Source organism: Aspergillus chevalieri, chromosome 7 (genome assembly GCF_016861735.1).
Source record: "Aspergillus chevalieri M1 DNA, chromosome 7, nearly complete sequence".
NCBI classification, from domain to species: Eukaryota; Fungi; Ascomycota; class Eurotiomycetes; order Eurotiales; family Aspergillaceae; genus Aspergillus; species Aspergillus chevalieri.
In genome coordinates, this window is record NC_057368.1 from 335,681 (window position 1) to 357,595 (window position 21,915).

At 49.4% G+C, this 21,915-nt stretch overlaps 8 protein-coding genes and 1 non-coding gene across 9 annotated transcripts; all 9 read left to right on the forward strand.

Moving 5' to 3' along the window:
* The first annotated feature begins 326 nt into the window (after positions 1-326).
* On the forward strand, positions 327-399 carry ACHE_t70002S. The gene has a single exon. It is a non-coding gene; the product is annotated as a tRNA-Lys (tRNA).
* Positions 400-3,230: 2,831 nt separating this feature from the next.
* On the forward strand, positions 3,231-4,410 carry ADH1_2 (zinc-dependent alcohol dehydrogenase; the record flags this gene model as incomplete). The annotated part of the gene is made up of 3 exons (XM_043282403.1): positions 3,231-3,881; positions 3,944-4,298; positions 4,364-4,410. The coding sequence occupies 3 exons, from the start codon at positions 3,231-3,233 to the stop codon at positions 4,408-4,410; spliced, it is 1,053 nt and encodes a 350-aa protein (XP_043139786.1).
* A 1,127-nt stretch (positions 4,411-5,537) lies between these two features.
* On the forward strand, positions 5,538-7,205 carry ALD5_3 (aldehyde dehydrogenase family protein; the record flags this gene model as incomplete). Its single annotated transcript, XM_043282404.1, has 4 exons — positions 5,538-5,596; positions 5,657-6,858; positions 6,912-6,981; positions 7,055-7,205. 4 exons carry the CDS (start codon positions 5,538-5,540, stop codon positions 7,203-7,205), a joined length of 1,482 nt encoding a protein of 493 aa, XP_043139787.1.
* A 1,199-nt stretch (positions 7,206-8,404) lies between these two features.
* On the forward strand, positions 8,405-9,157 carry ACHE_70109S (uncharacterized protein; the record flags this gene model as incomplete). The annotated part of the gene is made up of 4 exons (XM_043282405.1): positions 8,405-8,691; positions 8,771-8,860; positions 8,915-9,015; positions 9,078-9,157. 4 exons carry the CDS (start codon positions 8,405-8,407, stop codon positions 9,155-9,157), a joined length of 558 nt encoding a protein of 185 aa, XP_043139788.1.
* Positions 9,158-11,554: 2,397 nt separating this feature from the next.
* ACHE_70110S (uncharacterized protein) lies at positions 11,555-12,225 on the forward strand (the record flags this gene model as incomplete). The annotated part of the gene is made up of 2 exons (XM_043282406.1): positions 11,555-11,756; positions 11,843-12,225. 2 exons carry the CDS (start codon positions 11,555-11,557, stop codon positions 12,223-12,225), a joined length of 585 nt encoding a protein of 194 aa, XP_043139789.1.
* Positions 12,226-12,838: 613 nt separating this feature from the next.
* ACHE_70111S (glycerophosphocholine acyltransferase) lies at positions 12,839-14,561 on the forward strand (the record flags this gene model as incomplete). Its single annotated transcript, XM_043282407.1, has 2 exons — positions 12,839-13,773; positions 13,829-14,561. 2 exons carry the CDS (start codon positions 12,839-12,841, stop codon positions 14,559-14,561), a joined length of 1,668 nt encoding a protein of 555 aa, XP_043139790.1.
* Positions 14,562-15,110: 549 nt separating this feature from the next.
* MDM28 (MRS7 family protein) lies at positions 15,111-16,899 on the forward strand (the record flags this gene model as incomplete). Its single annotated transcript, XM_043282410.1, has 3 exons — positions 15,111-15,177; positions 15,321-15,817; positions 15,871-16,899. 3 exons carry the CDS (start codon positions 15,111-15,113, stop codon positions 16,897-16,899), a joined length of 1,593 nt encoding a protein of 530 aa, XP_043139791.1.
* Positions 16,900-17,365: 466 nt separating this feature from the next.
* ACHE_70113S (NUDIX hydrolase) lies at positions 17,366-18,875 on the forward strand (the record flags this gene model as incomplete). Its single annotated transcript, XM_043282411.1, has 5 exons — positions 17,366-17,527; positions 17,689-17,845; positions 17,916-17,942; positions 18,007-18,390; positions 18,526-18,875. 5 exons carry the CDS (start codon positions 17,366-17,368, stop codon positions 18,873-18,875), a joined length of 1,080 nt encoding a protein of 359 aa, XP_043139792.1.
* A 948-nt stretch (positions 18,876-19,823) lies between these two features.
* On the forward strand, positions 19,824-21,461 carry ACHE_70114S (uncharacterized protein; the record flags this gene model as incomplete). Its single annotated transcript, XM_043282412.1, has 1 exon — positions 19,824-21,461. One exon carries the CDS (start codon positions 19,824-19,826, stop codon positions 21,459-21,461), a length of 1,638 nt encoding a protein of 545 aa, XP_043139793.1.
* Positions 21,462-21,915: the final 454 nt, after the last annotated feature.

A 21,915-nucleotide genomic window follows, 5' to 3' on the forward strand; every position in this document is an offset into this window, starting at 1 on the left:
GTCCAGGACATCAACACGCATACCAAGGCTCTGCTGAATGCCCGAATTCAGCATTTGTTGGAAGATCAGGCCATCATGTCGGCCCTTTATTCCCTTTGCGATGGCTCCTGTCTCGATCCATGGTAGCGGGGATATGCTCACTTTTTCAATAATTGTTTCGCAATTGTTGCGAACTTTCTGTCATTTCCTCTACCAGCGCTCTCGCGCTTGGAGAAAAAGCCTTGCTCTCAGGACCTCTTCACTCTCGAAAATTATGGCTGATAAATATCCAGCAATAACTTGTTTAACTTGTGGTACATTTATTTCTGCTCCCAACAACGAGCCCAGCCGGGCTAGCTCAATCGGTAGAGCGTGAGACTCTTAATCTCAAGGTTGCGGGTTCGACCCCCGCGTTCGGCTTCTGCAGAAGACGATCACGATTGATCAATTTTTTTTTTTGCCTGTTCTTATTCTTATTCTTATTCTTGTTTAAGTTATTTATTTTCTTTTTCCTAATTTTGCTCAATGCAGAACCCGTAGATTTTGTGTAGATCTAATCAAAATGAACATGTTTTTGTATCTTACCGCATCATCTTTTTAATATCTGCACAAGTTGTAACTAGAGCTTCCACGTTGCAATTATATTTTAGGGTTTTGCGGAAGCAAAGACGTAGCGATTAAGTCGAACAGACGCAAACAACCTTCAAAATGGGTTAAGTTACTATATACGTTTTTTCTGTAACATATAAAGCGCTCATATAGCAGAAAGCACTTGATAGAACATCCCGATGTTAAACGTCCTAGTATCTGTCTCATTGATCTGGTTGGTCCCTTCACTTTCAACTTCGCATTTCCCAACCAAAAATGAGATATCAATTCAAGAATGTAGATACTATATCAACAATGGGTGGAAGGTTGTGCGTTGCATATTCTGAGATCATCCCCAACAAGTTTTTATTTAGCGCATACCCCCCGTGACATAAATGATTGTGTAAGTCGAATACATGTTCTTTGCCTTATACTTGAGGCACAGAGCGCGCCTGTGCTGGGTCCACATAGAGATATAGAAGCAACAGGTCGAACTATCTTGCTGCAGCGCTGGACCCTGCAAAGGACGGTAGAGTCAATGGCTACATGCGGTATTGCATTAATCAGAGCTCGGTAGTGGATCACGTTACTAGATTGGCTTATGGAAGAGCCTTCCGGCCTTTTACAGGAACTCTTTCCTCTTTATTTAAAAAATAATAGTCTTAGGCGAGAACTTGCACAATGCTTTGCAAAATCTATTGTTACAGTCAGACTACAAGACAGCATATTTATCGCTCGCATTATTGAATCAATCCAGTTTCAGAGGTAAAGTTCCACCAGTCTTAAAAGAAAGTGCTGGACCAGCCACTCTTAATGGCAAATGAAAGTGGGCTGCCTGTGCTGGATGTACATTCAATATGCATATCACAATCTCCCATTTCTGAATTGAGGCTCAACTTTTCATTCTGCTGATTTAAAAGATTGCAATTGGTCACATCATCCAGCAAGTCAGCATCTGGAATGAGTGGCTGCTGGTTGTTTGGTTTATTCAGACCATTGCCCTTGTCTCTACTGACAGAATTATGAGAAGACTGTGTGCGCACTCCTTGTAGCTCCCAGTAGGGACTTTGCTCACTGGTAGTGTTCCTGGGAATAGTAGACTCAAGTATTGAGTATTCACCTGGGGTCACAAACCACTGCGGCTGTTGATGCTGTTCTTGGTGTTGGATTGCTTGTGGGACATTGTTGCCGCAGATAGATGGTCTGATATCCATAACTGTAGCACCAGGCACTTCTTCAAGGTACTTGGGCTTTTTGCGAATCCCGTCGTAGCACATATCGCCCATTCCTCGTCTAATACACATGCCGCATGGCCGCTCATCATCTGTTCGAACATGTATCAGCATTCTTCATTTTAGCCGCGGTGGTTTTGGGACCGGTAACATCCAGAAGTACAGGAGCCACCTATAACGAGCAACTCACCACACATTCTGTGAGATCGCTGGCAAGAGAGACAGCTTTTTCTAGCTTTCCTTCCGCGACGATTTATCTGGACTGTGGATGCCATGCCTCCTGCTGCTTGGCTGCTGCCTGAGTTGGAAATGCCGTTGGAATCAGGCGAGTCGGCAGGCATGCTGATCTTTGGAAAACAAAATGCCAAGTGCTCGTCAGAATTGATCCAACGCGATTATATTGATTGGTCTTCTCACCTCTAGCTCCATTGTTCACGGTGGTATTGCGGTATTGCAAATATGGAGAAATCTCGAGCTTGTGAATGCAGAGATAGAGAAAAAAAAAAAGGCTTGGGGGGGGGGAAGATGCAATAATGGTATCTTGCAAAGAAGCATAAAGCAATAAGGACAGATTGCATTGATAACATAGGCTTTTTATAGGTTCGAGCTAGCTCCATGTAGACGGTTCGTTCTACATAATGAGGCACCTCAGCTTCAAGTCACAACCAGAATGTGATTAACGGAAGGATTCATGGCAAAGCGCGACGGATACAACCGTTGGACGCGCTCTTCTGTCCACATGATGTGATGGCTTCGGTAGAAAGGAACCTTAGAAGTTTTCATTTGTCTGTCTAGACTGGGTACTTGAAACATCTTATCAGGCAGTTTGAAGTTAGCGTATCGGGAGTGCGCCCTGGAAGATAAGAATACTTGTATTGCGTACGAGTGCAACTACCTATTCGGTTCCACATTACGGTTTGTTTGAAAGGACATGGCGAGAACGCTACCGATGAGTTCGGTGTTCGCCAATGGCTAGACCTCCCCACCTCTCCGGATTGTGTATTTGTGGGGAAATCCTGGGTAAGCTCCGGACCAGACGATCTTGTGCTCGGCTTGCCCTCCACCACCTCGTTAGCCATCACTGCGCATAGACAAGCTTCTCTTTGCTTTTGCTTTTGTCACCACTATTCGTTCTCCGTTCCGCCGACAAGATCCTTATGCCCGCCATCTTGAACTAGAAAGCAATGAGGGCATTCGAGGGCATTCTAGGCCTGCAACTCACGATAATACATTATCGTCATGCGCCGCATCCCGGAAAAGTTGGGTTGCATGCTGTGACTGAATCCTATAAAGGAAAAACCCCGGATCGACTGGAACACCTCACCCACACTACAAGTTCCATTGTGCCTTATCTTCTGAACAATCTTCATCACCTCGAAACTGTTTCAACATCATTTTTCTATATCAGAACCTATCCTGACTCCAATCAAAATGTGGATCCCAGAAATGCAATGGGCCCAGGTCGCCGAAAAGGCTGGCGGTCCTCTGGTTTACAAGCAAATTCCCGTCCCCAAGCCCGGGCCTGATGAGATTCTGGTCAAAATCCGCTACTCGGGAGTCTGCCACACCGACCTGCATGCTATGAAAGGCGATTGGCCCCTCCCCGTCAAGATGCCCCTGGTGGGCGGACATGAAGGGGCGGGTCACGTCGTGGCGAAGGGCGAATTAGTCCACGGTTTTAACATCGGAGATGCTGCCGGCATCAAGTGGCTGAACGGGTCATGTCTCTCCTGTGAATTTTGCATGCAAACAGATGAATCCCAGTGCGAACAATGCTCGCTCTCCGGGTACACAGTTGACGGCACTTTTCAGCAGTACACGGTCGGTAAGGCTGCGCATGCCTCGAAACTCTCCCCAAACACTCCACTAGATGCTGTCGCCCCGGTTCTGTGTGCAGGAATTACGGTCTACAAGGGTCTGAAGGAGTCGGGCGTGCGTTCAGGCCAGACGGTGGCCATTGTCGGAGCCGGAGGTGGATTGGGCTCCCTGGCGGTGCAATACGCTAAGGCGATGGGCATTTGTGTAGTCGCCATTGATGGCGGGGATGAGAAGCGAGCTATGTGCGAGCAACTGGGCGCCTCGGTAGGTTGATTGTCTAGCAGTATGTCGTCGCATTGCTAACCGCGCGCGGGGGATTGTGTCAGGCATTCGTTGACTTCACCAAATCGAAGGACGTTGTCGCTGATGTCCGAGATGCGACTCCAGGAGGCCGCGGGGCTCATGCGGTCATTCTTCTGGCAGTCTCGGAGAAGCCTTTCCAACAGGCCACTGAATATGTCCGGTCGCGGGGATCGGTGGTAGCCATTGGCCTACCTGCTGGCGCCTTCCTCAAAGCCCCCGTCCTGAGCACGGTGATCCGCATGATCAGTATCAAAGGAAGCTATGTCGGCAATCGACAGGATGGTGTGGAAGCGATTGAGTTCTTCGAACGGGGTTTGATCAAAGCTCCTTTCAAGAAGGCCTCGTTGAAGGATCTTCCCCACATCTTTGAGCTGATGGGTAAGTCAACCGCTCTTTTGCGAAATGTTTCTATATTTTTTTTTTTGGTCTGACAAACAACTTAGAGCAAGGCAAGATTGCTGGACGATACGTGCTTGAAATCCCGGAATAATGTGCTTGCTCTACATGGCGATACCAGTACCCATTGCGTGAAACACAAACGTTTCAGAGTTGTTGTTCTTCTGAGGGCCATGGATGTATCTACTTTGGAGTGTGAGGAGTGAAACCGTACTTTTGTTGATGGGGCAGTACTGTGAAGCAGAGTAGAGTTGGAGCCAAGAGCGAAGATTGCATGTATAGCCGCCGTTTGATCAGTTTGAAATGAGGAATTCCGCCGTGTTATTGTTCTATGACTAACTAGTAGTGGGCGCTTTTACTCAAGACCGCTAGGCGTTGTCGACAAGCAATGAGACCAGAGACCGGATATCAAACCCTGTCTGTAAGAACACTACAAGTAGATATAAGAAACACGCCAAGTGGGTCCAGCTGCTTTATATAAAGGCCGGCCGCGAGCCATGGCACAGATGCCGAAAAGTCAACTGGCCTATTGGCTGAGTAGGGGCGAAGCTTCCCCGGAATGAAAAACCCCGCAAAAGGATCGGCCATTTGCGGAGAGTTTCGGGCATTGGACGTTCAGGGAGTGACGTCTATCAAGAACCTCCGAGTGATCGACAGAAGACTAATGAAATAGGGTCAAGTGACCTCGTCTGCTAAATGTACGGCTTGTAATCAAAGGGCTTTGCTCTTAGCCTCGCTGCCTTATCTAGGTGTGATCTTCCCCTTCGACCGAGCTGTTCTGCGGGAGAAAAAAAAAAAAAAAGGTATTTGCTTGGAATGCGGAGGGGTCCGGCCATTGCCTACTTTTGGCAAAAGTTTCGATACTCATTTTTGTGGAGCAACGAGAACGTTATCCCTGCTGTCACATTAGCGAAGGTGGAGGGGAAGGGAAGAGGGGGGGGGGGGGGGGTAGAGGGAAGCTTCGGATTCATGAATACGTCGTCCATCGGGTCCCCATGTTGGATACCGCAGGGGTCGGAAACGGTGTTGCCGGCTTTCGGTCCTGAGGAAAGCAGACCTACCTATTGAGATATAAATTGGAAGCAATGGCATTAGTATTTGAGACTTTCGAACCAAATTTTATCAATATACGCTTCAGACTGCCTGTATCCTTGCACATACAGAACCTCATTTCATTTTAACACGATCATTACCCGCGTTTACCTCCCGCATCTTAACACCATGGCTTTGTACCAAACCATCAAGACTGCTGCCCTTACCTACGAGCAACCAACTGGACTGTATGTATCCAGAAACAATAGTGATGGTTTACAAACCCTCGTTCGCTAAACAGCAAGCAGCTTTATCAACAATGAGTTCGTCCCGGGCGTTGAAGGTAAAACCTTCCAGACCATCAACCCTCATGATGAGAAGCCCATTGTTGCAGTCCATGAAGGCAACGAACGAGACGTGGATATTGCCGTCCAGGCCGCAAGGAGCGCTCTGGATGGCGAATGGAAGCAAATCACGCCTTCCAAGCGCGGTCAGCTTCTCACCCGGCTGTCAGAGCTATTGGAGCGTGAGACCGAGACTCTGGCTGTTATTGAAGCGATAGATAATGGGAAAGGCGTGGGCATGGCCCGAGGAGATGTCGCCGCGTCTGCAGGCTGCATTCGATACTATGGCGGTTGGGCGGACAAGATCTATGGGCAAACTATCGACACGGACTCAGCTAGTCTCACCTACACCAGGCACGAGCCGGTGGGAGTATGTGGTCAGGTTATCCCCTGGAACTTCCCACTGTTGATGTGGGCATGGAAGATTGGCCCTGCGATTGCAACCGGGAACACTGTGGTGTTGAAGAGCGCGGAGCAGACTCCGCTATCCGCCCTATATGCTGCCAAACTAGTTAAGGAGGCTGGGTTCCCACCCGGAGTAATTAACATCATTTCAGGATTTGGAAAGACTGCTGGGGCCGCCATCGCCGCTCACATGGACATTGACAAGGTTGCATTTACTGGGTCTACAATGGTGGGCCGGCAGATCCTCCAAACGGCAGCCAAAAGTAACCTCAAAAAGGTTACTTTGGAACTTGGGGGTAAGTCCCCGAATATCGTCTTCCCGGATGCCGATTTGGAGGATGCGATTACATGGGTGAATTTCGGAATTTACTTTAACCATGGCCAATGCTGCTGTGCTGGATCCCGCGTCCTGGTGCACGAGTCAGTTTACGACCAGTTCCTGGAGAAGTTCGGTCAACGTGCCCGGCAGAACAAAGTTGGCAATCCCATGAGCTCCGAGACGTTTCAAGGTCCCCAGGTTTCGCAGTTGCAATTCGATCGTATTATGGAATACATCGAGGAGGGCAAAAAAGCTGGGGCGAAAGTGGTTGCCGGCGGCGGTCGCTTGGGTTCAACAGGGTATTACATTGAGCCGACTATCTTCTCCGAAGTTAACGAAAACATGAGTATCGTGAAAGAAGAAATTTTCGGCCCTGTGTGTACCGTCCAGAAGTTTAGCACGGAGGCCGAAGCAATCCAACTGGCCAATGACACCAATTACGGTATTCCCAATTCCCTGCTCTTTTTGACAGACAGTGGCTAATTAGCCATGTAGGATTGGCTGCAGCTGTTCACTCTAAGAATATCGACACAGCACTTCGTGTGTCAAATGCCGTGAAAGCTGGGTATGTTTTCCCTCCGCTCTCCTCCCCTCCCATCTCGTTGTGTGCGCGGTCCTTCAGCTGACACGTTGTACAGAACGGTTTGGGTCAATAATTACAATACGCTTCACTACCAGATGCCATTTGGCGGCTTCAAGGAGTCAGGGTTAGGACGGGAGCTAGGTTCGTACGCGCTGGACAACTACACGCAGGTGAAGACGGTTCGCGTCCGTGTTAGCGACAGTTAAGCTGAATAGGCAACTATTTCAGCGGATTTTACTTTTCCGGGTCCCTCTCTCTCACTTTTTTTTTTTTTATTGTCTGTTGTGTTTCGTGGAAGAATGATATCTGGGGAGTTTGGAATTACTCTGCTCAACCCTTCAATAGGGATGCAATGCACCTGTAGCACACGATTCCTTTGAATATGATTTAATTGGTTAAGGTCGTTTAAGCAGTTAGTGGACTATAAAATGTCGTTTGTCACTGAGCGGAATTTTATTTCCATTCAACCCCATGATATGGTAAAGTAACACACTGCCCCGGTTGGACTATCTTCGGCCGGCTCCATGCGAGTATCCCACTAAAGTGTTGACAATGAATTATATGAATTATTATAGAGCTTCTCTCATATCTTCATGAGATAATTGATTGTATTTGGCCTGCAAAGGAATCTAGATGTATAATTCTTCGTTGTATGGGAGCACTGTCGCTCGCCGTGTTCAACATAATACTGGAGAGCCACTCGGGACAGACAGCATCCATCGGTCCCTCCCCGACAATCTTCGACCCTTTGACCACGGGAATATGCGAGTTACCAGACGCGGGAACTATCGGACCGTTAGCCATTGCGGAAAGGCTATTCCCCCCTCGCCAGGGGCGAGAAGGACCGGCGGATACTTTCCTATTGGTCTTAGTTCTTCCCCCCCCCATAGTCTCTGCCTGTCAGGTAGCCAACCTCATTCTTGCGAGCATTGATCATCCGAATGGTAATTTAGCCTCTTAGCTACCCCGCATGACAGGCGTCACCCGTGATCGTCAGTCATTCCGTACACGCTACTTGAACCCATTGATTGGTTCGGGGATGAGGAAGCTAGGTCAAGCTTCCCGTGATCGAAATTTTCTTTTGAACTCAATCTTGAAATGCGGAGGTGGTCATTATCCTGTCCAAGAAAGGGGTCCTTGTATTGCATGCAAATTGCCCCTTGGCGTGGCCATGCCACGTCAGATGAAGGCTCTAGCCAATACAGCAATCACCAATGTTAGACTTCAGATTATGACGCCCACTAAACTCCGTTCGACCGGGACCAGATGCTTGTCAACTCAGCGGTATTGGCGCCAGAGTCGGTGTCTTCTTCCTGTCTACCGCATCCTATCAAAACGTATGTGGGCGTTTGATGGCGTAGAGTGACGAGTTGTTGCTGGCAACATAAGAAAAGCAGTCGACGCAATGGCAACTCAAAGCTCCCAAAGCACATCAATTCCCTCTCCGCGATCTGCTATACCTACATTCTTCCATTTCAAGCCCGAAATCGAGGACGGCAAAATGGTCGGTGACATCAATTATAATGGCGAACCAAAGGCTGCTTCACACAACGAGGAGAGCCCAATGTATGGACTGTCTACAGTCCCTACATCGGTGGCACTGACGGCCGAGCAATTTGAGAGGCTGTACCTGACCCCAATGACGCGCCGCCAGCCACCATTGGCCAAACAAGTGGGAAATCCGACGCCCTTGTAAGTTCCTTGTATTGGCATCCATTTGGGTCATTGGGCCTCGATGTGAGCTCTGGTTAACCATACAACCCAATCACAGAGCTCTGGGGGGCTTCGTTATCACCACCACCCCCCTCTCGTGTTGCTTGATGGCCTGGAGAGGAGCCAGTGGAAATGGGATTGCATTTACGTAAGGAATAATTCAAGATCCACGATCTCGTCCCTGATCTAATCAATGGAACAGCGGCCCTATCATCTTTCTTGGTGGTCTTTTGTTACTCATAACTAGTGTTCTCGAGTTTGTGCTTGGCAACACGTTTCCCTGTGTTGTATTCGGTACCATCGGTAAGTTCGCCAGCATTGATCGAAACTCCCACGCCTTGGTCGTCCCTACTGACATGAAATAGGTGGATTCTGGTTCGCCTTTGCGGCTACAATGATTCCCGCCTTCAACTCAGCTGGTCTGTTTATCCCGTCTCCCTTCTGACTATAATGGAGTTATTCTCACATACCGAAAGCTCCTTATTCCCCCTCTACTACCGATACAGATGCCGGACTTCTGAGTACTGACTTCATGAATACCTATGGTAAGTGCATATTTCCAGTGTCCCTCGTCAACCCTGATCGGTGATTCTAACTGAAAATAACAGCGTTCCTCTTCATATCCATGGCAGTCCTGATGTTTATTTTCATGATCTGCGCGACACGCACCAATGTTGTGTATACACTGATATTTCTGTCTCTTCTCTTGGTTTTCCTGTTGTTGTCGTCCGCGTACTGGCGGCTAGGTCTTGGGGATGCCGTGGTCGGTAATCGATGCGTGATAGTGAGTGCCGTGCTTGCTCAGCCCTTTCCATTGTGAGACAGAAAAAGCATTCAAAAGATCTAATTTGATATCCCTAGGGTGCCGGGGCTTCTCTTTTTACTGCCAGTATATTTGGATTCTACCTACTCATTGTCCAGCTTTTTGATGCCATGGGATTCCCGTTCAACTTGCCAGTTGGGGACCTGGGGAAGCTTTGGATCCCCGCCCTGAAGAAGTAAGTGACTCCTCTCAAAGCCGGTAAATGCAGAATTCTAACTCATGCAAAGGGTCGAGCCGCGCGACCTTGAAATGGCCGCCGCAGCTAATGATGGCTAAAGCCATTATGAAACCACGTTTTCATTCGGCCACCATGCAGGTTTGGTATTTTCCTTCGGCGCCAAGCTAGGTCGGATGAGTATGTATCAACTTGGGCGATCTTAGCGCCCCAATTATCCCCAACCATTTACTGCAAAGAGCTCTATATCGCAGCCCAAACAGACACATCACAACTATTTCCTATCGCTTCTGCACGGATGCACCCAGCTGGCTGCCCTTGATTACTATTATTTTTTCATTTCTTACCATTCAAGTTTTAATATTGTCCGGTGATGACTGAGATATAACCCTAATTGATAAGGCGTGCCATCATCATAGAGAACGATTTATTTTACAATCCAGCCTACCTGGATTCCTACGGGAATTTTCGGGCATAAATTAAATCTATATACTATACCATAGAGTAATATTGGAGTATATCACACTGTACTCTTATGACTGGAATCACTAGCCTACTGAAATTGTATCTCCTATCTTTCACTTATTCCGTTCAGACACTCGCAGTGTTCCTTCGTACTTGACATTCCACTGGTCTCCATGGCTATTGGAGCCAACAATTGGAGGGATTCTGGGCTAGTTGTGATGGATCATGGTGGGAACGCGGTAAGCCTCTTTTCTTCCTATTTTCTAAGTGAGCGCTATTCCGGTCCAAATTTGACCAGAAGAGGATCTTGTGCTGAACATTCCGAAGAATGCTACGGGAAATATCATTTCTGTCTGTCTTTGTCCTATCCTATTCTAAGCTTAACATGTTTACATAGCACAATTCAAAACTATCCCGTGCCATGGTACTGTTTGGTCGTATGGTCTAACTCAGCTGCCAGGACCCGACATCCCTACGCCAACCGTGCCAGCCACGAATTTAAACACGTACTCTTCTGTTTTCCCTTCTTCGCTTGTCTCGTTCTCTTTGCTCATCTCTTCCACATATTCTATTACCTCCCAATCTTCTTCATCTTCGCTTTTGTCTCTCTCTTCCTTTTCCTCTCCAGCTGCCTCTTCTTTTGTTTCTCTCTCTCTCTCTCTTCCTCGTTCTCTTCAAACCGTTATAGTGTCATCACCGACGAGCACCCTGTTCACCGCGAAATTCGACAGCTGCCCACCGCCATGAATATCTAGGCCATACGCAATGAACTTCATAAGAGAATCCGCATTACCCTGGTCGATACCCCGCCAAGCGCCCGCGCCCTGCGAAGTCTTGACATTTCGCTGGTACAGAACCTCACTCAACAGGCCTTAGAGATGAACATTTGTCTGAGAGAGAGCGTTGACATCGCACTCTTGAAGTTACTTTGATATTGAAAAGATTACCTCTCGAGGGAGGGCTGCGAGGACCATTGCCGCTTGTCGCTTGTACTTATTTGTGACTCGTGTGAGCTGTTGGAACCAATGCAGATCTGCTGCCTTGTGCAGATTGAGTCGGACTTCTGGAAGCTGTGAAGTGGATGGTGGATGTTTTCGGAAGTGCCTAGAGTCATGGCGGAAATATTTTTGGTATGTGTGGTTCAACATGACCTCACTAGTCAAGTGCCTGAGATTGCGATCTTGGACGTGCAGTTGTATTTACACCAGGGCATTTAAAGTGGGGTCTGTATCAAGGCTAGAGGCGATCTAGCGGCTGTGCAAAAATTAACGCCCGATTTAAACGAGAAAGGACTAACTAGTACCACGACCGGCAACATTTTTGATTATATCAGTCACCACCTCTATCTTTCCGGTAGACTCATCAACACTTTCTGCATCATGGTTGGAGGAAATACTCCCCTTTCGCAGCCACCATTCCTCATTGCCGTCCGACCAGAACACATCGCAGCAGCAGAAACTAATCTCATTATCAAGCCAAAATGCGGTGATCTCTCTCCGGAAGACCAGATCATCAAAGACAGCGACGACGGTTCGACCGTCTTCGCAATGGCAGGGAAGAAACACGGCGAGCGGACCGGTCGTCAATTTTGCGATGGCTCCAGATTACCTTATTCGAGTTATACAGGGTAATTGGAATCTCACGGCCGCTGAGAGTACGATTACCAGGAACGGATGGGAAGAAAGACAACCTCGTCGAGTTTTCCATGTCGATACATTACGGGACATTCGACATGATCGTACAGAATGCGGCTACGGAGACAGCAAAATATGAGCAGGATAAACAAGCAACTGTACATGTGCGCCAGGTGTCCAAGGAGTCTATCTATATCTGGGAGATGCTTGTGGGGGAGATCAAGGTGGCCGATATACGGGAGAGCACGGTGAAAAACGATTCTTTAGGATCTGCTCCTCGGCAGTATACTTGGTATCCCAAGCCTCCTAAGAGAAGGATATTGGATATCAAAGTAGCAGAGGGATTTAATGCTTCGCTGGTAAGCCTCTGTACATCCGTAATCACCGCAGATGTTCCTGTTGCTAATGCAGACTAGGCGGCACTGGCTGCAGTTGTGAGCTGCAGCTATTGTATAGCCCCAGCTGAGAGGCACCAGTCATTTTCTTGTACAAAGCATTGGTCAAAGTAATTAAAGTCTCTGGTCCGATAGGGCTGATCCAAACGTGCTGATTTCCGTTTCTGCCTCATAGTCCAGGCAGCAAGGCATAAAGACTGCCTGCAAAACCCCGGTCGCGGATCATCCCTGTTGTAGCCAATAGAATACTCCGATGGAGACACGCATCCCCAACAGAGCAGCCAGCGACCGCCGCACCGCCTTGGATGAGCGCACGTTGTCGATTTGATTGATTCTGGTCGCTCCCCGACAAAAACCATGCGTTCTGGGCTTTGAATGATACTGGAGGATTGTGTCTGACCACCTGCCGTTTGCGATTCGAAACCAAACTTTGTCGGAGATCTTTTGACGATTCAAAAAAAGGTGCGTGACTTTGCGTGACTCTTGGAGGGTGTGCTTGTCGGTTCGGTGGAACAAACAAATAAATGCGCAGGGAACACCCTTGGTGTGTCCTCGTTCCAGAGGGCTTCTTGTTTCTTCTCATGCCTCTTGTCTTTCTTTTGTGTGAAGAAGAACAGCGAGCAATTCTTTGACAATGGGGATGCTGACGTTTAGCCGCTTTCTCAGTCGTCCTTATCCCAACCACCGGGACGGCCCTACCATCTTCTCCTTCCAACAGAAACTCATCATGGAGGACACTGGTTATTTCCAGAGTCGCCAGTCGGAGCCATCGGTGGCTGCGTTGTCCCCGGAGTTGGAGGCGACCGCAATGGACGACGACCCCCTTCTTGATACGGAAGATCTAGCATCTGTGAGCACCAGGTCTATCTCGCCACCTGCCTCGCCCAGACTGTCGCGCAATGCCTCGTTTTCCAACAACAGCAGCTCGTACCAGGAGGACTGGGAGACCTTCCCTCCGCTTGACAAGCTTTCGATCTTCGATCTGTTGGATACCTTCTCTCTGCCGCATCGCCTGGAGAAATGGCAGCAGGCTATCAATGCGCAGAAGGAAAGAGTGAACAAACAACGCGAGAGACTGAAGTCTACTTCGATGAATGCGAAAGACCAAGTGGTCAAAGAATGGAAGAGGCGTGTTCCGACGGCAGATGAACAGCTTGACAGGTACCGCCGTCGCATGAGGGTTGGTGTGGAGCGATTGGGGAAGCAGTGGAATGCGGCGGCGACGGTGAGCCTGCGTGAGAAGATCTCGTTTATCGCGGGTGTCCTCAACATCTTCATTAGTGGCTACCTGGTTGGAGCGTATCCGGAATACTTTTACATCTGGTTCAGTGTCCAGCTGATTTACTTCATGCCGATTCGATACTACCGGTATCACAAGAAGGGATACCACTATTTCCTGGCAGATCTCTGCTACTTCGTCAATCTGATGTGCATGCTGAGTTTCTGGGTGTTCCCGCAGTCAAAGCGACTGTTCATTAGCACGTTTTGCTTGGTCTTCGGGAACAACGCGGTTGCGATTGCAATGTGGCGGAACTCGCTGGTCTTCCATAGCATGGACAAAGTCGTCAGGTAAGTTTCCATCGTCGGTATTTTATGATATTCTTTTCTGACGGTGCTTCTGCAGTCTCTTTATCCATATCATGCCGCCTGTTTCGTTGCACTGCCTCGTCCACTTGACTTCTGCGGAGATGCTGAAGGAGAGGTTCCCGGCAATCTATGCCATCAAATATAGCGAGCCTGGCTCACCAGAGCACTATTCGCTTGGTGATATGGTTATCTGGGCTACTGTCCCGTATCTCATCTGGCAGATAGCCTATCACTTGTTGATCACAGTACGTCGTGCCGAGCAGATTGCCGCAGGTCGACCAACCAGCTTTACTTGGCTTCGCAAGTCGTACGCGAATGCTTGGATTGGCAAGCTCGTTTTGAGCCTCCCTGAATCTCTTCAATCGGTTGCTTTCATGTTGATCCAGTACTCCTATGCACTCGTGACAATGCTCCCGTGTCCCCTTTGGTTCTGGTACCGATGGGCCAGTGCTGGGTTCTTGATGGCGGTGTTCGTCTGGAGTATTCATAATGGCGCAACCTACTATCTCGACGTTTTCGGAAAGCGGTTCCAGAAGGAACTCGAAGAACTGAAGAAAGACGTCGCACGCTGGCAATCTTCTCCAGAAGCGCTCAACAGTCCACTCATGACACCACTGGTGGCCCAGAATGGCAATGGACCGGCCACCCTCGCCCAGGTTGCGTCTGACAAGGCCAGCATTGACCGCATTCCTCCCTTGGATGCTGTTGCTGCTTCGACTGGCGCGCAGGAAGTAAACGGTAACGACTCTATGGTGCGCGAGAGGAAGTAAATGATATACACGATTTGGTTTTTTTGCTCAAGCGATACACTCGACTTCAGTCGAACGATGATACCCAGGGCACTTTTCCTGGGTGCCCTCCTTAATTTTTCCTTTTCTGTCAACCTGTCCCTGGTTTTTGCAAGCGTGAACATGATACGATTTATACTGAACTATGAATTATGCCGTCGCAAGTTTTTTCTTTGAAGTTCGATTGTATTTGAATCAGCTCTAGCACTGTTGGTATAACGAATTCTATTGTATAGCCTCTCCTGCAAGGATGAATACAGTCGAATTAAACTGGGCGATCGCCTTCTAGAACCGCGCCTTGACCGTCTTCGATATGATTCTTCCGACCGCGACTTCCGCTAGAGATCACGTGACTGACTGCAGCCTCGTGCAGTCCCGGAGAAGACGATGACATTACGACACCTCAACCCCCATTTTATGCGTTTGCAGAATTGTTGTTCATGAAAACCTGCTTATTGTGATCCATTGCCATATTCTTGTTCCTCCATATCCTTTCTTGCTCGCTTTCTCGAGCATCTCCAGACTTCCGCCATGTCCGTCGCCTTGAGGTCGAGTAGACTGGTCCGCAGCCATGCTGTATTACGGCCGAATCTGGCGTGTGGGTGTCCCCGTGGTTTGCTTGGCCCATAATAATAAATATATTTATCATTGAAACACAGCGTCTTGGCACCTTTTTCAATGCTTTTTTACATACTTTCGGTTTGGTCAATGGCTAATTGTTTGGTTTTACATGAAATGCAGCTCGCACCCGTCTCGCCAGCGGTGCATTGGGCGCCGCATCGACCGCAAACCTCCGATTCAACGCCAGAGGCCTCCCCTCGCATGTCACAGCGCTGGCTCTCCTAGTCCCCCAGACTCGCGGATACGCTACCGAGCACTCGACATCCAATTCTACATCGTCGGAGCCTTTCCCGCCCCCTGGGTTCAACGCGGGACAGGCCAAGAAGCCGATTCAGAAGGAAGAGTCGCAGACCAAGGACGTGCAGAATGCGGATAAGGCACCTACCGCGCCTGCAAAGAGTGGCGACACTAGGGAATCAGAGATTGTGAAGGCCGACGAGGATAAGAAGGTGTCGGAGAAGAAGGAGAAGAAGTTGACGATCGGGCAGAAGATTAAGAAGGAGGTCCAGCATTATTGGGATGGGACTAAGCTGCTGGGTACGGAGGTTAGGATTAGTTCGAGGCTGGCGTTGAAGATGGCGCGAGGGTATGAGTTGACTCGGAGAGAGCACCGTCAGGTTGGTTTTGTTGGCTTGGTCTTCTGGCATTCGGTTCGGCTAACGGGTTGCAGCTCCAAAGAACGACGAGGGACTTGGGTCGGTTGGTCCCGTTCTCGATGTTCGTCATTATTCCCTTTGCGGAATTGCTGCTGCCCATCGCTTTGAAGTTGTTCCCCAACATGCTCCCCAGTACCTACGAGGGTCCAAAGGTGCGCGAGACCAAGGCGCTTAGTCTTAGCTCGACGCGGAAGGAGGTGTCTAGTTTCTTGAAGAACACATTGAAGGAGACCGGTCTCCCCGTGACTGCGACGACACTCAGAAACGAGGAGTTTGCCGACTTCTTCAGGAAGATCCGGTCCACCGGCGAGTCTCCGTCGACTCAGGATGTCATCAAGGTCTGCAAGATCTTCAAGGATGACTTGACGCTGGACAACCTGTCCCGTCCGCAGCTTGTTGGCATTTGCAAGTACATGAACCTGAACTCGTTCGGTACTGACGCCATGCTCCGTTACAACATCCGCCACCGTATGCGCCAGATCAAGCGTGACGACCGCGCGATCTTCTACGAGGGCGTCGAGTCGCTCTCCGTTCCCGAATTGCAAATGGCTTCTGCCTCCCGTGGTATCCGCACCCACGGCGTCTCCCCCGCTCGCCTCCGCGAAGACATGTCGATGTGGCTGGACCTCCGTCTTAAGCAGGGTGTTCCCTCTACTCTTCTCGTTCTAAGCAACGCATACGTGTACGCGCAGGGCGGCAAGGAGGCCGAGATGTCTTCCCAGATCGAGGCCCTGCAGTCCGTCCTCTCGAGTATCCCCGAGGAGCTGTACCACGAGATCGAGCTCGAGGTGCACAACGCCGAGGGTGCCGCCACCAACAAGCAGCGTCTGGAGGTTATCAAGGAGCAGGAAGAGCTCATTGAGGAGGAAAACGAGCAGAACAGCGAGAACGAGGAGAAGGGCGTTGCTGCGCCTAAGGACATTGAGGACATTGATGACAAGGAAGATAGCTCAACGCAGAGCGCTGAAGCCACAGAGGCTGCTAAGGATGGTCAACAGGCAGAGCTCAACTCGCAAGCCCAGGCAAAGGAGAAGAGCTCTTAAGTTAACCTTTGTTTATTGGGATTGCGGTATAAATGTCTTGTATTTTTCTCCAATTGTCTTCTCATGAATTGCCTTTTTACTTTTCTCCTTTCTTTTCTCATCTCCTTGTGTTATTGCTTTATTGTTGATACATAGACTCTTTTTGCTTGTTGCTGTCGGGCCTCTTTGGTGATGATCTCTTGCTTTATATATTTTCATAGGCTTTCTCCTGTCATGTACGTGAATTATAGACATTGAATCTCTAAGAAATAATTGTATAATACGCATTGGTTCCCTTGAATTAGTGGCAGGATCAACATAGGCGTGCATAACCTCCGCTCTGCTCCCACCCAACCTCGGCAACCCAACCCAGTATATACCGATGACATGTTGGCACTCCACCAACCAGGACGATCAAGAATAGCTGGACCGGGGTAATATAATATCTAACATCGACAATTACAATCTCCAGGATCGTCAATCTGCTATGAAGAGCCGGTCGCTTCTCCAGTTCACCGCGACCATCAATCGGAGCTTCATCTCTCATTCTGCCCCCAGCAGATCACCCTTCCGAGCACCGTCATCGCCAACAACAGCAATACGAAAGACACAATATAGCACAATGCCACGACTGAATCCAAAATCTCAGGTACGCGCTACTTGTTTACGAATTCCTCATTTATCATTAAACCTTCTATCGTTTAATCGAACATGTGTTATTGTCATGTTCCACTACCCATCGCATAAGATTACCATGTCTCACGCCCATCCGTCACTCTAATCTGTAGACAAAATTACTGACGCAAACAGGCTGCGATTGATCGCTTACGGTCTTATAAACCCCCGCCGACAAATTATGATCTGTTGCCGTTGACCAGGCGAGCGGCGGTTTTGTTGCTGCTGTATGCGGATTCCAAGGGGGATTTGAGGATTGTGTTGACTATTCGGGCGAAGACGTTGAGTTCGTGTAGGTTCGGTCATTTTTCGCAGTAGATAATGGGAGGTCTTTGATTGATCATAGGCTAATATGTGATTAGATGCCGGACACGCTGCTTTACCGGGAGGTACGCACAAACAATAACCACCATATTGTACAACGTAGAAGAACAAGTTAAAAACAGAAGCCAGGCCGCGCAGACTCCCTATCAGAAACCCCCCTCCAAACCTCCCGCCGCGAAGCGCGCGAAGAAATTGGCCTCCCAGAAACAAACGCCTCGCTCCCTTCCCCGTTTAACGTCGAGCATCTCTGCGAGTTGCCGGCGAATCTCGCCTGGACGGAGCTGGCAGTACGCCCTTGCGTAGCGCTACTGCACTCCTACGACGAGAAGACGGGTGTCAATGAGGATCCGGAGGTGTCGTTGATTCCCAGGTTGGATGCCCGGGAGGTTGCGGCGGTGTTTACGGCGCCGTTTCATAATTTCTTAAAGCAGGAAGATGAGGCAAATGTAGAGGCTGGCCCAGGGGAGTGGTATTCGGGAGCGTGGACCGAGTGGCATCAGTCTAATTGGAGGAGTAAGTTTGTTCATTTGTCATTTATGTTTTCACATGAATGTTTCCACATGACGAGGTGCAATGGTTCTGCCTTCGTGGCGTTCATCTTATTTCTCAATCCGTACCGTACCTCCGATTCGACTAACAATATCCCAGTGCACCAGTTCTTTGTCCCCGTGCGGGACAAATCAGTCACCAAGCCCAAACCACGCAACCAAACGCCCAGCCAAAAGCATGCAGTCGACAAGCTTTCGCAGGACGAATACGAGCGCGAAAAGGCGGGTCAGTCGACCACGCGATTCAGGGTCCATGGAATGACGGCCCGGATGCTCGTGGATGCGGCGCGGGTGGCGTACGCTGAGGAACCGGAGTTTGAGCATAATAGTGATTTTGGGGATGAGGAGATGATCACGAGGCTCATGCGCATGGGGAGGTTGAGTGCTGTGCGGAAGCCGGGGGATAAGTTGACTAGGGAGGATATGCAGCGGGCGGCGAAGCTGAGTTAGTGGTCTTTCATTGTTGGGTATATAGTATATAGCACGAGTATAGTTGTTTTTCTACGGGTATATGAACGATAGCGGAAGATCGGATCACCGCTATCTACATAGTCCAGTCCAGTATACACTCCGGAGTGCCTGCATGCCGCATACATACGTGATCCCAGCAACGCCATCATGGCGATTTTTCCATCTACATACAATGCTCCGGTCCGCGGCGTCCGATTCCATGTGGAGGCGCCAGTTGGATTGCATATGCGGTGCTACGTTGACTGCACGGATATCAGACAGTTACCAGAAGGGGATATTATAGGTGTTGGTGGACAAAGATGATTATCGGAGTATACACCCACCACCAATAACTACTAACTACTAGTATTCAAGAACTGAATGTTCTGAATCCTTCGACAGGTAATCATCAATAAAGCCTCGGCCATGGAAGTAATAAAGAACTCCTTGCGTATCCCAATGCACCTCTTTGCTGATCGTCTAGAATTTCTTTTTCCGCGATTTCGTTTTCTTTGTCGAGGGTGTCTGTTATGCATGTCTTTTAGTTTAGTATCTTTTAGTTCTTCTTCCTTCTTTGATTGCATTTTTTTCATTATTTTTTTCTTTGTCTACCCTCCTTTTCCTCTTTCCGTCTTAATTTTTTTTTCTAAACATGCACTCAGCCGTGCAGTTATCTTTGTCCAGCCTGATTCTGGCACTTTGAAGAACTGCCCAAACGGTGCACTGAAAAGTCAGAAACCATCCCACGCAAGGCTTGGGTGTCTCTGCTTGGAGCCTTGAAGGGAGGGAAGGGTTTAAGCCGTTTTTTTATATATACAAACCCGCTCTTCTTTCATTCTTTGAATCATCGTTGTCCGTTCGTTCGTCTTTCGCCAGTGTCGGATACATACATCATATACTCTAAACGGTCCGGTGCCGATACTATCACTACCACCCAGTCAAGAAGAAATGCTCTCAGTACCCTACCCCTACACCCACGGCCACGCCTACAGACCAGCCCCGCCAGTGAAACCGTCCCAATCCCTCGAAGGCCTAGAGCAAGTCATTCCACCCACGTCGCCATTAGCACTCTCCTCGCCCTTGTCACTCGTGGGCCGGCCCTACTATCTCCGACTCGACAAGCCACTACCTGAGAAACCGCTCCCCGACACACCGTCCTCCATGGGCTATTCGGATTCGATAGCGTGGAGTAACAGCAACGAGACCAGTACGCTGGATAGCGGGTCACGGTACTCGGGGCGGGAATCGTCGCGCTATTCGTCGGATAGTTATCCGATTTTTGTCAGGACGGGGAGTGAGTATGGTGTTGAGCGGCCGTATTCAGATGCCAGTTCTGGGATTGGGATTGGAGTTGGGGATGTTGGAAAGGGAGGGTTACTGTCGCCAACTGTGCCTGCTCCGCTTGCGACGAGACATAGTCCGAGCCCGCTACATGCGTTTCTGGCGAGTGATAACGAGGAGAATGATATGGTGGGGAATCTGGAAGATCTGGAAGAATGGAACGACAACGACCACCATCTAGACGCGCGATGGTCTCAAACCCGCCATACGGCCACGGACTTCACGCAAGGCCGCAACAATAACAGCCACTACTTCCGTGAGAAGAAATGGGATTTCTTCCCCGAGTTGGCTCCAGTGGCAGCCACGTCGAAGAGGCCCTGTCGTCAGGCATCTGCTGCGCAAGCTAAAAAATGGAATACATCTCGGTTTGACTTTCGACGGACTCGCGCGAATACGTTTACTGCGGCACCGACGGCGCTGGCGAGCAATGTTCGTGATTCGATCCGCTTTGTTGTGCAGAAGACGATGAAGTCTTCGCTGGAGAAGGAGAAAGAGAACCAGAGACGGCAGCCAAGGCCTTCGACGGCGAAGAGAGCGGCTGCTAGTGTGAGTGATTTCTCTGATAGCACTACTAGCAGCAGCGGCAAGGGCACCAAGAGCAAGAACAAGGGCAAGCAACAGCCCGAGCGCAGCGACTACCTATACGCCATCCCAAAACCGTCCTGCGAGGGAAAAGTCTCCATCACCAACCGGCTCAGATCGTTATCCATGTCCACAGGATCCAGCGGTGCCATGGGTAGCCCGCGGTCCACACCCCCACATCACGGCCCGGCATACCCTAAACAACTCGCCGTGCCCTTATCGCCGTATCAGAAGTATGGCGCCGCAGTCTTCGACAAACCATCCACCCCAAGCACACCCGCAAGCACCCAATCCCACAGCCGCTTCTACCAGAGCCAAAACCGAACCCGCCGCTGGTCCCTCTCAAACGCTACCTCCTCATACACATACGCATCCTCCTACGTAACCAACAACAGCTCCACCCCCAATCTCAATCTCACAGCAACACAGTCTTACCCTGAATTACCTACCTCGCCACTGTTGCGGTCACAGCTGCAGCGCGGGACGAAGGCGCTACATGATGGGACGAGCTATATGCGGGATGCGCTGGACGGGGCGAAGAGGAGGGTTTTTGATGCGAGGATGGATCGGAGGCGGGCACAGTTGAAGGCACGGATTCGCTTGATTGGGCCGGTGAATCCATATACGACGTATGGGAGGGTTGATCCGTGGGATTGTATTTGATGTGTCTTATATGGTTCGCTTCTGTGTGTTATTAGTGTTTTGGTATATAGATCCATTGTTATTTGCGAGGTGCTGGGTGTTGGAATTATCGTATGCCTATAAATTGATTGGTTATTCCTGTGGAGTATTCAAGCAATTCGAGATTTCCACTGGTGATTCGTGCAGCGTGGTACCCCTGCTACAGTAGTAGAATCCCTTGCGTGCTGTAATTATAATTCTGGATCCAGCAGAGCTGTGGTCGATGTGAGCTGTCATAATGCAATTAATCAGATATTCAGATCTAGAAGCACAGTGTTCAATGTTCTTGTACAGAGTTATGCACTTTATGTACTTGTACAGTACTACAGAGCTTCCCCGCAAACAGAACGTCATTCCGTTCCTGGCAGCCGCAGATCATGTGCTTCCCCATTCTCTCTGAGCTGACAACATTCCACTCCTTTTTCATCCCTCTGCA